The following is a 13745-nucleotide window of genomic DNA, read 5'->3' as shown; positions in this document are numbered from 1 at the left end:
CCCCACGCTGTTCTTTTTTCATCTGTGAGCCGTTTGATCGCGAGTCACATTCTTATTACGAACCCATTGTAAGAGCTACTGCATATCTGTAAGCCACGCAGAAGGAACTTAGGCTGGGGATGACGAGGCGTGGAGGAGAGCGGTTTCCGCGAAGCACTTTCGCCTTCATCGTGGCTGCGACTAACACAGTGAACTGAAATGAACTGAACTCAAACTAAAGACCTGATCCTGCGGAAAGTCTCAGCGCTGGACAGACTGGCGGAAAGCGAGCCAGCCCATCCTCGTTTACCCAAGGCGCGCGCGCGCACCCACGGATGCTCCACAGACACGCGACGCTCCTGCGCGACTCGCGCGCTTTGGAGCGAAGGGAGCGTTCCATCCTGAGGCGCGCGCGCGTGTGCGTGTGAAAGAGGAGCGGGCGAGCGAGAGACGGGGGAGCTTCCCTGGAGGCGCGTGCTCCTGCGCCCCCCCTAGGGGGCAGCTGCGCCCAGGAGGGTCACGTGCGCGTGTGACAGAAGCGGCGGCAGGGGCAGCAGCCGCGGCGGCACCGCAGTTTCCAGCCGCCGCCGCCGCCGCAGCAGCCGCCGCCGCCGCCGCGCGGCCGGGGTGGAGCGAAGGAGAGCGCGCTGCGCCCGGGCGGGCTGTGCGTGAGGGGAGTGAGTCAGTCCGTCCGCCAGTGGCGAGGTCGCAGCGGGCCCGCTCAGCTCCATGCAGAAGGACTGCGAGGAGAAAAAGGCGGCGGCGGCGGCGGCGGCGGCAGAAGGAGCAGCGGCAGCCACCATGGCGGAGCTCCACTGAAGGCAGCCGCGGCGGGCGGCGAGGGAGGAGGAGGAGGAGGAAGAGGAGGAGGAGGAGGAGGAGAGGTGGGGGAGATCGCTGCATTCATTCCCTCCCCCGCCCCAGCTGGGCAGGGTGCTGCGTGGACTCCTTCCTTTATGCACCGCTGAGGACGCGGGGCATCCGACGCCGCGGCCCCAGCGCGCGGGGCAGGCAGGCAGGCAGGCAGGCTCGCTCGCTCGTCCGTCCGCCCAGCCGCCCGCCGCCGCGGCTTTTGTGTTCCGGCGGCCGCCTCCCGCGCCTCCCCATTCCTCCGCGCCGCTCGGTTCTGCCCGCTGCGTGCTGCGAACAAAGGGCCACCCCCGCCCCGATCGCGCAGCGCGGAGAGAGGCGGCGAGCGAGCGAGCGAGCGCGAGAGAAAGAAAGGAGAAAGGCGACCGCCGAGAAGCGGGGAGTGGTGGAGGGAGGGAGCCCGCGAGCGAGAAGATCTCCTTGGATCGAGTATGGCGGATCGCAGCCTCGACAGCCTCTCCTTGCCGCTGGAGGTGCGAGCCCGACTGGCCGAGCTGGAGCTGGAATTGTCGGAAGGTAAGGGGAGCCGGGAAGCAGCGATATTCCTGGGATTCGGGCGCCCGGCGCTCCCGGGCGCCTCCTCCTCCCCTGGGCGCGCATCCTCGGCGCCGGCTCCGGAGACAACAGGCAACGTCCATTCCTCCGGGGAACGGGCTGCTGCTGCTGCTGCTGCCAGTAGCGGGGCCACCGCGCGCGGGGGTGGGGTGGGGTGGGGTGGGGGGCTAAGGCGGCGGCGTGGGCAGGGTGGGGTGTGCAAGGTTAGGCGCGCGCGCGTGCGCGGGCGCGCGCAAGGGGTGGGGGCCGCAACTAGCCGTGGGGTTCGCTGGAAGGTGCATTTGTCCCCTCCGCAGTGTGTAACCTCTCGCCCCCCCCCCGTGCGTGCTGGAGTGAGTGTGTGTGGATGTGGCGTGCTACAATTGTTTCCTTTGGGTGTCAGTTTCCCCTGGTATGTGTGACAGAGCCTAAGAAATGGTGTGCATGGATTTGTGTGTGTGTGTGTGGGGGGGGGATTCCAGCAGAGATTCCTCCCCCCTTTTTTCTTTCTCCTTGGAGCTCTTGGTCGATATATATATATATATATATGAATGATGTGCGTGCATATTTTTCTCCTGGTTTTTTAGTTTCTTAGGAAACTAGCAATGAATGTCGGTTCGGGGGCGGGGGGTGGAAATTCACATTGATTCTTGATGGCGCCTGTTGTCTCCTTCCCAGTACGGTTTGGGCTGGCTGTGGATAAATATATAGGTTGTGTTCTGCTGGTGATAAATTTCATCTTCTCCTTTTCTTGCTCTTGCAATCCTTCCTGCCACAGTGCTAGGCGAGATTGAAGAAGGGGGATTTTTTATTTTTTATTTGGCAGGAGATCTGCTACTCCAGGGTTGCTTGCTTTATTACGGAGGATGGAAAAATCTTTAGGGCTGGGCTTACAAGGACTCTCATCCTGCCAAGAAAATACGGTTTTACTCAAAAAAGAAAAACAAAGGCACATCCCCCTACCTACCAGATATCACAAATGCTATTTCAAATATAGCCACTGATACTACAGAAACCATGTATGAGATCCACTCTTCAGTTACAGTCGTGAGGAATCCATGCAAATTTAGTGTTTTTTATCAGCTGATCTGCACCTATTTCAGGAAAAGAGGAATTGAAGTTTTTGGTGTTTTTTTGCATGGTTCACATTTCCTATTACTATTTCTATTGAAGATGTTGCAGTGTTCAGCATTTGGTTCATACTGATACTCCTGGAAGTTCCTACTTTACAGAAGGGCATTATGCAATTTTTCTATAATTGTTTTCCTTTTTTATCGTAAAACCAGGACCAGGCAAAAATGCAGCAGTCTGATATAGACATATTAGAAGCCTTCATTGGTTGTGCACTTGAATGTATGTATTCAAATACCACACACATTTTCAAAAAAGATTCGATGTAGTTCCCCTTCTTAAGCGTAAGTCAATGATGCTGGTAACAGAGTTGCTTAACAGAGTGGTCTTCTGTTTTTGAAAAAAGTGCTCTTTTCCTTCTGGAAGGTTATTGCAACAATGTGGCAAAAGCACACAGAAGAAAGAAATAATCCAGAGTGTCTCAAATTAGGACTAAGAATAATTCAATGCAGAGAATGCATTTCTCTCCTTCGCGTCCCATGATTTTTCCCGTTTTTGTAACGGTTTTATGAGGGCTTCTAGCCAGAAAGCAGAATGCGCTCAGCCCAGTTCCATCAGCAGGGAGGGGCTGGTGTTGACATTGTGCTTTTCTTTTAACACTTTCAGGGGGAGGATGGGATGGACAGACCAAGCCAATGAAATGGCGAGGCTCTCTGTGCTTGCCCTTACAGACCATGCCTTTTGCTGGTACTGCAGAATTCTCAACTTGTAACAAGGGTTAAAGCAGTATTGACTTCTTCAGGTTTTCCACACATCGATTTGGCCTTTTCTGAGCTAACAGTGAGAGGCAAGGCAGAGTGATACATTTTGTTGAATGCACCACTGTATATGCAGAAGAGTTTGGTTATATGTGTACACATACGGGCATCTGCCTGAGCTGTGTGCAAATGCTTGCCACTATAACAGTATTTCGGCACAGTTGTAACCACTCTGGTTTGTTGATTCAGTATCCAAATTTCTGCAGTATGATTACAGGCCGCAGTTCTGTGGGAAAGAACTGGGTAATGTGTGGCACTCCACTCCCAATATAGTTTGAGGCAGTGGGATGTGATAGGAAGACGAGACAAATCAATGGATGAAGTCCATTTCGAATGGGTGCATGTTTACTCAGAAAAGTCACACTGTGCTAAAAAAGGCTTATTCCAAGATAAGGTTTCAATCCCATGCATGTTTAGACTGAAATAAGACCTGCAGATCTCTGCACCCATCCAGCCAACTATGGGAGGGATATACCAGGCAATGTTGTAACCACTGTGTAAATATGTATAGAATTGCTATTTCAATATTCATTGGAGTTTGACCAAAATAAGTATATTAATTTCAAATGTCCCTGTTATCGTACTGATAATTAAGTAATGGCATTCCATCCCCTTCCAACTCTATTAGTCTATGATTCCTTGTGCTTTTGGAGTGATTTTTTAAAATATAAAGTGGCTTTCATGCAACTCTTACATGGAAGATAACTACATCTGAGTAGATGGAATTATTTTAATGAAATATTTATTATGTGCATACCAAGATCCACAGGAAACTGCTATTGACTTCTGACTTGCAAAACTATAATGTAACCTTAGTTAACTATAATGTGACCTTTCTCCCTTAAAGGAGAAAAGTGTAAAAAAAGGTTGAAAAAGAATCTTTCCTGTGAAGCAAGTTCAGTGGTGTTCAGTAACTGAAATCAGTTTTATGCACACTTACCTGTAAGTAAATCCTAGTAAAGTAAATTGAACTTAGTTCAGAGTAACTAGGCCTTATGGCTCACTTACTGGGTATAGGTCCATTGAACACAAGTTACAAGCCTGTAAACCAGGGGTCCTCAAACTTTTTCTAAAGGGGACCAGTTAACAGGTGCCAGAGGTGGGTGAGTCCAAAATGACCTCCTGTGCATGGCGAGGTGCCAGCTTGCTTGCGAGGAGGTCATTTCCTCCATGCTAGACCTACTTGTGAGCAAGCTGTGTGCCTGTGCCTGGGGAATGCAAAACCTGTAGGGCGGGCCGGTTAAATGGGCTTGGCGGGTCAGATCCGGCCTGCGGGCCTTACTTTGAGGACCCATGATGTAAACCAAGCCTTAGCATCCTGATGTCTATGGGTGTTTTTAAAGAGGTCCTATGCATGGACATGTTTAAAGTCAGAGGAAGGCACAAATACCTCTGAAACATCAAGTCAGTTGTCTTTTATTACAGTGTAGACACCCACAGTTAAGCTAGTATCTCTAATAAAGCTCACAGTTGTGAGATTACTGTGTGCCACGTTTATTGTGCATATTGTGTAGATTTCTATATCTTGCAATTGTCATGTACATTAAGAGAGAAAAACAAATTCTATGTGCAAAAGTGTATGTACAATGATCTTACTTAAGGAAGACTAAGAACATCCAAAATGATTTAGGATGATGATTCCATTCCATTTTTTTCTCTATACTAAAGATGGCAAATACTATCTCCACTTCATTAAAGAAACTTCATGAAAGAGTTAAGACAACATTTACTTGCGAACGAGTTCCATTGATTTCAGTGGCATAAACATACTTAGGATGTTCTTGTCAAACTCCTATTTATATAGGGGGACATGCAGCATGAACCCAAGAAATACATATGTTTTTTCATTGAACTCAATAGGACCTTGTAATAATTGTGCTAGGATTGCAGGTTTGAGCACAGACAATACATGTTTATTGCTTAATCACCAGAGGCAAACAAGGCAACAACAAAAATGACTGAAAAAAGGACATACAGAAATGAATGAATGATCTTCCCTTTTGGTTTAGCATGCAAAGCAGAACTAAAATAAATCCTTCATAAAATCTTCCACTTGCTTTTGACTTAGCTTTCCCACTGAATCACCTTTCCAATGTACTGATCCTTTCTTCAAGACTTGTTCTCAGTTTTTTTAAGCTGCTGTTACAACTAGTACATTCATTCCTCTCTCTCTCTCTCTCTCTCTCTCTCTCTCTCTCTCTCTCTCTCTCTGTCTCTGTCTCTGTCTCTGTCTCTGTCTCTAAGTGTGCCTCTGTATCATGTATTAATCACCCACCAGGCCAGAAACTTTGGTTCTGTTCAAGTCAACTTATTGGACAACCCAATAAGTAATGACAACCCAATAAGTAATGCAGCTGCCTCTGCAGATGCAACATTGACTGGCATATCCCTTCCAAATAAGTCATTGGTATCTGTTTTTAATGTGTTTTTCATTTTTATCTGTTTTAGTGTTCACAGCTCTGCAGTCTGTCTAGATCAGGAGTGGTATGCAAATACAGTAAATAAATGCAATTAAATTTAAACATCTGTACATTTTGTAAGGGCTTTTCTCTACTGCAGAAGAGTGATTTTTCCATAGAGAGTGGCAGCCAGTTGAGAAGAAGGATGATTACCCATCATTTCCATACTTACAGATACCAGATTGGCTGTATATGACCTCCAGAGATTACACAATAGTCTTCCTTACCCAGTTGCCCTCCAGGCTTTTCAGGCAACACATTCCATGATGGAGTTGTACAGTTGTTGGCGGTGGCTGATGGGGGTCGTAGTTCACGACATCTAGAGGTTGCCAGGCTGGGGAAGATAATTAATATGGCTGCATTCTGTCGTACAGGAACATTCTCCTTTGTTTGCTCCAGCGGTTCTTTTGAATTCTTGAACCACCCATTTCCTTTAGCCTGCGCCAAAAGCAAAATCTTGATTTGATTGAAGGTAGACCCGGCTCCACCCATCATGCACTTTCAGCCTGAACTGCCTCACAGGGTTGTTGTTGTGAAAATTGAACGGTGAGGAGGAGAGCAGTGTAAGCTGCCTTGGATTCTTTGCAAAGAGAATGAAAAGCAGATGCAATCATAGGTTGTGTGGAATGCCTGGTGTACTGGAGGGATTGGGGATTCTTGGATACGGAACTCAGGATCTGTGGCTGCAGATTCTTATGAGTTGCAAGTGTTCAGCCAGGCAGTCTTCCCAAAATTTTGCTCAGCTCCCTGCATTGGGTGAAGCACCTGCAGAAAGCATTGGCAGGTTTGGCACTTGGGGTCTGTGGGTTGTGCTATAGGCATGGAACACATCACAGATGCAACAAGGCATTCCTTGCTGCTTTTAAACAAGGATTTAGTTGACTGCAATTGCAGTTGATTGGGAAATTCTGTTTTGGTTAGAACTGGCAGGTTTCTCCCTTCATCGATCAGCACAGATACCTAGTCCCTTAGAAAATTAAGAACATGGGTTGCTTTTTGGTTTCAGTAGGCCCAAGAAGATTCCCCCCTAGGGTGTTCATTCAGTATGTTCCAGTCACTGTTGAGCCTCTAACACATCAATATACAGGACAGGCCTGATTTCAAATCCCATAGCTGGGTGTTTGGCTTGATATTTATCTCACTGAATTTCCTATCTGTAAAATGGAAATAACAGTGACATTATGTTTCAAGGTTACTGGAGACAGGTAAACAGAAGCAAAGACTGCTAAGTATTTGGGCACTGTTGTTGTTGGCAATTCAAAACAAATCTGCATCTTAATAATTTTATTAATGTAGTGTTGTCAGCATCCCAAAGAATAATCTGAAGGCAAATGCAGTGCATACATAGTGAGCCTATTTTTCTTTTGTCTGGTTATAAGTTCAGGTTTCTAACCCTTGATTTGAGAGAGAGAGACTGAGTGAATGGCAGAGTTTTAAATGAGCTGATAATGGATCTCCTTAAATACTCCAGGAGATCAAATTTGAAACAGGTGTTTTCTGATTTTGTTACTTAATATAAGCTAGAAACTGAACCATATCCAAGCAAGGCTTTCTGGAGGTGTATAAGGCAACCTGCCTGTGGCCCCTGTGTATAAGCTACCAAGGGATAGTTGAAATGTATTGTGTGCTCTAAATGACACGTCTTAAGGTAAGCACTGAGGCTTAGTTTTATGATACGGTTGTAAACTTCATTGGAGATGTTCCTGATCTATTTTGAGAATGGGAAGGATGTGTAAAGACGTTACTCGAAGTTGAGCGGCAGCACTGTGATATCCAAGGAAAGTGTGAACTTGCAATCATATTACATGCAGGTCAGTCCCATTGATTCCTGTTGGGCTTACTTCTGTGTGCTGTCCTGTCAGGGAAGAGGTCCATTTGGATTAAAGGCTGGATTAAAGGGCACAGTTGCTTTAAGAATATTCTGGGCATCTCTCAAAGGCATAATGTGGGTGACATGTCATGGCAGCTCGTCGGGCTCAGCTGAAGAACTAATGGCTTCTTCTGCATAAATGGGTGTGCTGCTTTCGTTGTGCCTTCATCTTCTGCCATATTGCACAGTCTTCTTTGCAGGTTGTGCAGCATCACATCTGAGTCCAGACTGGCGGGTTCTTTAGGGGCTGAACAGCTCAGTGCTTAATGTATGATTTGTTCTTGGATCCACCACTGGCTTGTTTAGCCCTGTAGTTTAATCCAGTAGTTCAGGTTTGGATGGCACACTCTGGACAGCAGGTGTGCTTGTGCATGGCGACCCATCAGTTTAAAAGGTAATATTTTCATGTATGAACAGGAGACTTTGTGTTCTCAGTTCTAGGATTGCAACAGGTTTCTACTGAAGATTCACAGTCAGAGTTAAGGAACTGTGACAGGTGGTTATAAACAGAACCATCTTTCTGTGTAGGGCCAGGCACAACCTGTTGGACTAGTTTTTCTCCTCTCTTATAAAATTGTGTGTCTGTGATACAGTCAAGTAGATTACCAGAGTGCTTCTTGGAAGGTTTGCAGTAGCTTTCACTGACTAAACTGTGCCATGTGTGGGGCTGAACTTAAGGGTCTTGTGGTCTGATGCAATAGATTTTGAGTTTCCACAGTAACTGGCTTTTGAAAGATTTTTTTCTGGAGTCTATCAATCTTTCTAGCTTTGAGGTAACAGTGGAATTATCATATTTCCTGGAATAGCTGGAAGATAACATAATGAATGCTTAATACTATGTGGAATTTTATACTTGTGGATACTGAAGCTTTGAAAACATAAATATCTTCCATTCAAACAGGTTTAAGCAACTTGTTTGATCTACAACTTCCATCGACCCTGGCCAAGAAGGGATGATGGGGAAATAAGAACATAGAAAAGCCATGCTGGATCAGACCAAAAGTCCTTCTAGTCCTGCATTCCATATGCATGGTGGCAAACCAGCTTCCCACAGGATCCCTCAAGCAGGATGGGTTCAAGACCTCCTCCTGCCCAGCTCCTCAGCAACTGGTGTGTGCTGGCAGGTCATCTCTGCTGAAGGAGGTGGCACAGAGCCTGCAAGGCTAGTAGCCACTGATGGCCTCTTCTTCCATGAATCTGTCCAATCCCCTTGTAAAGCCATCCTGATTGGTGGCCATGTCAGTGAATTCCATAGTTCAGCTATACGTTGCATGAAGAAGTCCTTCCCCTTGTCTGTGCTAGAGCTTCCCCAGTCAGCTTCGTGGGATAGCTTTGGGGTCAAGGGAGAGGGCAAAGAATATCTTCCTCTCCATTTTCTCCACTCCAATCACCTTTGTCATGTCTCCCTTTAAGTGCCTTTTTTCTAAGCAGGACAGTCTCATTGTTTGCAGCTTTTCATCTGGAAGCCACGAGGTGGCCATTTCCCAGCCTGGTAGCCTTCAGAGCCATTTGGACAGCAGCTTCCAGAATTCTCGTCCGGCAGGGGCCTTGACTGGGAATTCTGGATATTGCAGTCCAAACGTGTCTGAAAGGCACTAGATGGGGAAGGGAACTGCGTCTCAGCTTGACAAAAGATTTCATGATTTGATCAGTACATGGCTACTTGGAAGTGCCCTGTTGGAAGGGAATTCCTCCTAAGCAGACATCCGTGGAATTCGAAGTGAGGAAACTTTTCACAGCCCTGTGCTGGTCTAAGGTAGTCCAGTAAATCATATCCTGATAGTCACTTTGTGTTTCATGCTTGAGTTTTAGGACCAAGATGGTAGCCCTTCTATACTCAGATCTTTCTTTTCACCTTAAGTTTGTGAAGCAAGAATTTGTGAGGCCTTTTCATGTATTCTGATCAAAAGCCAGATAGGGACATACCTTTCAATTCCCTTGAAGGATGTTTTTAGTGTTGAATGGCATCATGCAAATTCTTCAGGGGATAAATGCTTTGTGTTTTGTTTCTAGTACTGTCAATTGCCTTTGATGTTATGGCTGTATGTTCTATTTTGTATCTCTACTTTGTATCTCTATTTTGTATGTTCTATTTTGCATCTATTTTGTTTTTGTTCATATTTTTGTAAGATGATTGGTGAATTTTACATTAGGGGACAGCATATGAATGTGTTCCATAAGTATGTGTGAGGGGAAGACTGGAAAACATTTGCAAGTTCTGTTATGTGTTCCATTTCAGTCCCTCTTTCAGTTTCCTTACTATTTTTATGCTGCTCTTCAGTCATGTGCCCATGTGTTGTTTAAAATAGGATATCCCACATTTGGGGTGCAGTTTCTCTCTCCCAAAAGGCAAGAACTGTGAGAATAGCAGATCAACAACAAGCTTATTGATCTTAAAACAATAATATGAAAACCAACTTATTTCCAATACTTAAGGGATGTTGCTCAGGCTAGACAGAGGACTGAATTCAATATTCACTTCTTTCATTCAGCAAACACAAATATTTACAGCTTAAGGGAACCAGTGTGGTGTGGTAGTTAGTGCACTGGGACATCCAGGCAATGAAGCGCACTGGGTGAATTTGGGCCAGTTAGACTCTCGGCCTAACCAATACCACAGGGTTCTTCTGAGGATGAACTGCTATGTTGGGGAGCCTTATAAGCCACTTTGGCTTCCTTGCAAGAGGAAGAAAGGTAGGGTATAAATGTAAAAGCAATACAGTTTAGTGAAGATATTAGCCTGGATATGTTTTCTTTTTATTTTAGACTAGCTGACTGAATCTCATCATCTTGACACCATGGAGAAGAGAAATGATAAACTGGGGTATCAGATGCTCACATATTTCTATTCAAACCCTTTAATTCTATCTGTTGTGACTAATACGTAGTGTTAAGTGAAAAAGTCCAGTACTGTTACAGCACCGCTTCCCCAACATAATCCCTCCCTTAAAAATAATTCTCTAGAACTCCATTGGAAGTTATGTTTCAAGGTGTGTTGAAATAACTGGGATTTGCAGCATGGGTTTTATTGGGAAGTTAGTTCCTGTTGAGTGCAGTGGAAGAGCCTGATTTAAATGTGACATGAGACAAACAAGAAGAACAAATTTGTGGCATTTCATGTGCCAAATGCTTCATTTAAACTAGTTGCCACATGTATCCAGACTCCATTAGAATACCAGGAATCTGCAGCCTAGGTGAATTGCTGGCGGCTTATTTGCATATACAGCAGTCAGAGATTTGATTTAAAGAGAACGCTAGATGCATGCGGTGTCGTATCTGTACATTCAGGTTGTACACGCTGCATCCCATATGTGTGGTCTTGCTTCCTAGAAAATATGCTTAGGATAGCAGTCTTAAGCACCTCACTGCCTTTTAATATTTTCCATACATTGATGCTGTGCCTAAAACGTGCTTAGTTTGAGCTCAAAAAGATCTGCAGATAGACATGTTTATATATTTTTAACACTTTCTGAACATATGTTCTGGTTTTCACTTGTCACCTGACTTTCGCATTGCATTTCTCAATGGCTTTGTTGAGTTGCGTTTGCTTTGGATTTATTGGATCATGTTCTGGGCATACTGCCTTTTGGTAGATTTTCTCTTCCCTTTGCTTTTCTTCTGCTCATCATGCATTAAATAGTGTATGCTTCCTTCTCCATAGGGGAAGGTGGTTTCCCTGGACCAGGATGACTACTGTCAGCAAAAAGAACTCCTTCACAAATATAAAGTGACTGGCAAGCATCCTTATACACACAGAGAGAGGCCAAATCCACATGCCTGAATATGCTGACTAGTTAAGTTAGAGACCTTGGTTAGCTTTCTCTGATGATGCCTGCCAGCTGAATCTGTACCAACGGGTTGTTTTAAGAGTTGAAAGTATGAATAAACTATCACCAGACTTTTCACAACCCTGTGATCTTAGGATGTAAGCAAACTTCTTTCTGGGCTTGTGAGGCCATTGCAATCTTCCAGGATTTTCCCCTCTTTGTTCTCTTTCCTTGTGAACTGCTAGCAGAAGTCAATTGGGTATCCCTCCAGCAAATTTTCACACGGCTCCAGTAATTATAGCCGTTCCCTCCTTGAATGCTGTGTCAAGTGGGGGTGGCAGAGGAGAAGCTTCACCTGCACAGTAGACTTTGCACATATCACTAGATTAAATGTAAATGTCTTTAAAATCTAGCCTGGCTTGTTTCTCACACCTGAATTCAGGAATTATTACATCGGGGCCATTTAAAATATGATAAATAGAATAAAAGCACGTTAATCATTTAGGTTGGTCAAAGACATTCTGCTATTTATAGCAACTAAGAAACCACATTCCTTGGTTTTTCTTGTACTTGTGGATCTGTTTTTGATTAATCTGAACAGGGTTCCTTATGAAAAAGCATTGTGCACAATAGAACAAGTGGAATGATAACACAACTGCCAAGAACTGTGGCATTATACACAGTTCATGACTCATGATTTGTAGACCTACCAAAAGTTCAAAAATGTATCTAAAGGCAGCATCCTATAAAGATGAGACAGAAAAAGGCCTACAACTCCCAGCTCTGCTGACTGAGGCATGCTGGGAATAGTAGGCCTTTTTTTTTTCTTTTCCAAACTTTTATCGGTTGTGTCTTGAATGTCCTTAAGGGATTATTCAGGTATCCTAGGGGATCAGTTAATAGCATGAATGATCTGTGGGTATCCCAGGGCATTAAAGGGATTTGGCTAAGCTTCCACGAATTTAGGGCCAGTGCTTGAATGCTGTGGCCGAGTGATGTGACCTTGGGAGGAGCCCACCACCAATTTACTTTGGCTCAAAGTGCCAAAATACTTGCTGAAATTTGCCATCCAGATGCACAGGAATTTATGAATTCAGTGTCAGCCACCTTCGATGACCTATGCAAACAGACTCCTACTGGCTTGGAGAGCCAGTGTGGCGTAGTGGTGAGAGCATGGGACTGGGACTCAGGCGATCTGGGTTCTAGTCCCTGCTCAGCCATGGAGCCAACTGGGTGACTTTGGGCCAGTCACAGACTCTCAGCCCAACCTACCTCACAGGGTTGTTGTTGTGGGGATGAGATGGAGGAAGAGAATGATGTAAGCTGCCTTGAGCCCTTTGTAGGAAAAAGGCAGGATCTAAATTGAAAAATAAAATAAATATGTAGAAGAGCTGACTTAAATGTAGATTTTGTAAATTTTGTAAACTGCCCAGAGAGCTTTGACTCTGGGCACTATAGAAATGTAATAAATAGAAGTTCCTCTGTACTCCTCAGTAGTCAGACCTCACCTGGAATATCGTGTCTCATTCTGGGGGGCAGCAAGATTTAAGAAAGATGCAGGCAAATTAGAAAGGGTCCAGTGGAGGGCAACAAATGATCCAGGTTTTGGAAACACTGCCCTATGAGGAGAGACTGAGGGAACTGGGCATGTTCAGCCCTGAGAAGAGAAGACTGAGGGGAGACACACATGATATCCCTCTATAAGGACCTCAAAGGCTGTCACAAGGAGGAAGGCCAAGATCTCTTCTTGCTGATGCCAGAGTGTAGGACACGGAATAATCAGCTCAAGTTGCGACAACCCAGACTCAGGCTGGACATCAGGAAAAGCTTCCTCACTGTCAGAGCAGTACGACAGTGGAACCAGCTGCCCGGAGAGGTGGTGGGCTCTCCTGCACTAGGGACATTCAGAAAGAAACAGGACAGCCATCTGAGTGGGATGGTATAACAAGGGCTTGGACTCGATGGCTGTCATGACCCCTTCCAACTCTATTATTCCATGAAATAACAACATCATCATAATATGGACTGTGATAATGCAGCATCTTCAAACTAAAAAATGCACAGGTAGCTCAACCCGGCAGGCTGATATACTTCCCATGTTATTCAGACTCTTTCAGCTGTTCCGGCCCAACACACAGGTGCATAATGCTGTCCAGGCGATGGTTGGAATGAACAAGCCTAAGGGAAGATAAGATGAGAATCTTGAGTTAAACAACCCCTGTGCAGCTAGCAAGCTCTGTGTTAATAGATGTGGGTTTGCTAAGACTTGCTTCAGTACATTAAAAGGTCTCTAATGGGCTAGCAGTTATCCCATCAATGTAAACATCACCTCTCTTACTTTGCACACATTGGGCCATTTTGTGATGCTGTTACACTA

At 45.3% G+C, this 13745-nt stretch overlaps 1 protein-coding gene across 5 annotated transcripts in view; it reads left to right on the top strand.

Moving 5' to 3' along the window:
- The first annotated feature begins 880 nt into the window (after positions 1-880).
- The window catches only part of DIP2C (disco interacting protein 2 homolog C), a 323243-nt gene continuing 310378 nt past the window's right edge, over positions 881-13745 (top strand). For 3 of the 5 annotated variants that reach the window (XM_044424779.1, XM_044424783.1, XM_044424778.1), the window contains exon 1: positions 882-1365. In XM_044424779.1, coding sequence (XP_044280714.1) covers positions 1281-1365 — 85 coding nt within the window. In that variant the 5' untranslated portion in view covers positions 882-1280. Of the gene's footprint in view, positions 1366-13745 lie in introns of all 5 variants that reach the window. The other 2 variants (XM_044424777.1, XM_044424780.1) reach the window with 2 other exon arrangements.

Source organism: Varanus komodoensis, unplaced genomic scaffold (genome assembly GCF_004798865.1).
Source record: "Varanus komodoensis strain SLA01 unplaced genomic scaffold, ASM479886v1 scaffold15, whole genome shotgun sequence".
Taxonomy (NCBI): Eukaryota; Metazoa; Chordata; class Lepidosauria; order Squamata; family Varanidae; genus Varanus; species Varanus komodoensis.
This window is presented reverse-complemented; position numbering and strand designations above follow the sequence as displayed.